Here is a 2,784-nt window from a genome sequence, read left to right as displayed (position 1 = left end):
AATGTGGAACACTACATCCATAAGAATCCTATCATTGATTTAGAATATTACATATAAAGAAATAAATCAATATAATGAATATATTATGACTCGCTAAAATAAATTAAAAATCAATAATGTTCTATCCACTTGTATATATTCTTATGTCTTCATTTAATTTATCTTGCAACTCATGATCTCCACGTGTATACCTATCATTGAGTTCCAAAATGTCATATTGTGTGTTCTTATGTTTCTCAAATTCTTCAACATTGAATCTACAAGATGGATTTAACCAATAACTAGTGATATGTTTCTCTTCCATTCTTATCTTTCTTTATTTTACTAAAATATGTATAATATGAATTCTTTAAATTAATGTAGGACAGGTCCCTCTTTTTTTTTTCTTTCTAAAATATGTTTGTGATTTCTAATAAATACTTTTTTTTTTTTACTATAGCAAATGAATTTTTTTTATCAATGAACAAACATAAAATTCGGTATTTATCATAGACTAAAAAAATATAAAAGACCAAAAATAAAATTATTATTTTATTAAAAACTTAATGCAAAATTTTTTTTATTAAAAAATAAATAAAAAATTTAAGTATTTAGTAGGGATCGAAATCATATTTTAATTTTTTTTAAATTGCGTTCATAATTTATTAAATTTACCAATTTACCTTTGTAACTGTAAATTGCCCCCATACCCTCAATTTCAATGGGCAGACCACGAAATTAATCAAGTAAAAGATAAATTGATAATTTCAAATCCAATTTGAGCACCGGATTTGTAATTGACCAAACCAATTTTGCAATATACTATTGTTCATCTTTTGCCGTTTCCAAGTGTTGTCAAAAGAACTCTGCTGTAGATGATAAAACGGTATTTAGACACGTAGTTTAGAGGGAATGGAGGAGCATGTGGTAGGTGAATCGAATAGACGTAATGGCAAACGTAATATAAAAGTCTTTTTCAGCTATCTCAACAAGAACATTTGAGAACTATCTGCAAATTTCTTTATTGTAAAAGGTTGTCTCATTATAAATGACCACTTGTCCTGTTATTCCACAACATCTATCTACACTTGTGGCAAGTTCATAACTTCAGTTGGGTTTTGGTGATCCTTTGCAACGATGGCAGACGAGGTTGTTCTATTGGGTACATGGGCTAGCATGTTTGGGATGAGGGTTAGGATTGCATTGGCTGAAAAGGGTGTTAAGTATGAATAAAAGGAAGAGAATCTCAGAAACAAGAGTCCTTTGCTTTTGCAAATGAACCCAATTCACAAGAAAATTCCAGTTCTCATCCATAATGGCAAACCCATTTGTGAATCTGCAATTATAGTGCAGTACATTGATGAGGTCTGGAATGACAAAGCTCCCATCTTGCCCTCTGACCCTTATGAGAGAGCTCAAGCCAGATTCTGGGTAGATTACATCGACAAAAAGGTAAGTGCTTTAATTTATTTATTTTTATCGGCAAATATTAGGTAGAATGTTATGTCTGAGGATTCCTTTTTTGTTGTCACGTGATTTCGTTTTTGTACGTGCTTTAATTTGTTGGGTAAGTTTATGATTTTGTAACCAATACTGGTTTTGTGATATTCAATGCAGGTGAATGATACTTGGAGGAAAATGTGGCTTTCTACTGGAGAGGAGCATGAGACATGGAAGAAGGAGTTTATCTCTGTCTTTAAGCAATTAGAAGAGGCACTAGGTGACAAACCTTTCTATGGGGGTGACACGTTTGGGTTTGTTGATCTTGGTCTTATCCCTTTTTATACTTGGTTTTATACTTTTGAGACATATGGTAACTTCAAAATGGAAGCTGAGTGTCCTAAACTTGTCGCTTGGGCTAAGAGATGCTTGCAGAGAGAGGCTGTGTCCAAAACTCTTCCTGATGAAAAGAAGGTCTATGATCATGTGGGATTGAAAAAGGCATTTGAATCATAATAGAGGGATTTCTTGCATCAACCAAATAAAAAATTTGCATTTTAAATAAGGTATTGTAAGGTTTTGTGCATTTGTGTCAGTGGTTTGTTAGGCTTGGGTTATTCGTGGTTTGCTAGACACTTTGGTGTGCCTTCTATGTACAAGATTATGCTGAGGGATGAACGCTTATGATGAATAAATTCTCATTTTATTAGGCATCCAGCAGTTCTTTCTCTTACTAGTCAAAACTATCGTTTCAGTTTTCTTTTATCTCTGGAGCATGTTGAAGTGACTCAATCTCTATGTTAGTTAAATAAATCTCTCAATTTTGTGTTTCATATCTTGAAGATACAAGAACGTGTTACATCTATAATATATGGATTCAACATTAGAAAACACCCCCTCATACAATTTGGTAGGTCTGTAAAAGTTAGCTTTAAACAAGCCAGATAGTAAAATTCTGTTTGGTCCAACTTATTTCAATCTCTCTAATGAGGAGTCCTAGCCCTTTGTGTTGAAAATTTTCCTCATAATGTATTAAATTTACCAATTTACCTTTGTATCAATGAATTACTGTAATACAGTTAATTGAATAATTTCAATTGACCGATCACAAACTAAATCAGTTTTCATATTCAATTTGGATGGATCTGACTTTTTTGCTGTCTCTTTTCAAGCTATTTCCGTGTTGTACGTCATTTTGAAGGGACAACACAAGACAGCTTGAAAAGGGACAACAAAGAAGTCAATTTCAATTTGGACACCTTATTGTTTTTATTTGTAGAGATCAAACTTAATATGAAAAGTTTATAATTATTTGCACACATTACTCAATCAATTAAATTAGATCCTATAGTAAAGTTGTAATTC

General features: G+C 32.0%; 1 protein-coding gene across 1 annotated transcript; it reads left to right on the top strand.

The window, feature by feature from the left end:
* The first annotated feature begins 1,005 nt into the window (after window positions 1-1,005).
* LOC106796199 (glutathione S-transferase 3) lies at window positions 1,006-2,132 on the top strand. The gene is given in 2 exon segments (XM_026125815.2): window positions 1,006-1,431; window positions 1,597-2,132. Coding segments are annotated over 2 exon segments (654 nt in total). The 5' UTR covers window positions 1,006-1,116; the 3' UTR covers window positions 1,936-2,132.
* Window positions 2,133-2,784: the final 652 nt, after the last annotated feature.

This window comes from Glycine max, chromosome 15 (assembly GCF_000004515.6).
Source record: "Glycine max cultivar Williams 82 chromosome 15, Glycine_max_v4.0, whole genome shotgun sequence".
NCBI classification, from domain to species: Eukaryota; Viridiplantae; Streptophyta; class Magnoliopsida; order Fabales; family Fabaceae; genus Glycine; species Glycine max.
The sequence above is the reverse complement of the archived record's forward strand: the minus strand, read 5'-3'. Positions and strand labels throughout refer to the sequence as shown.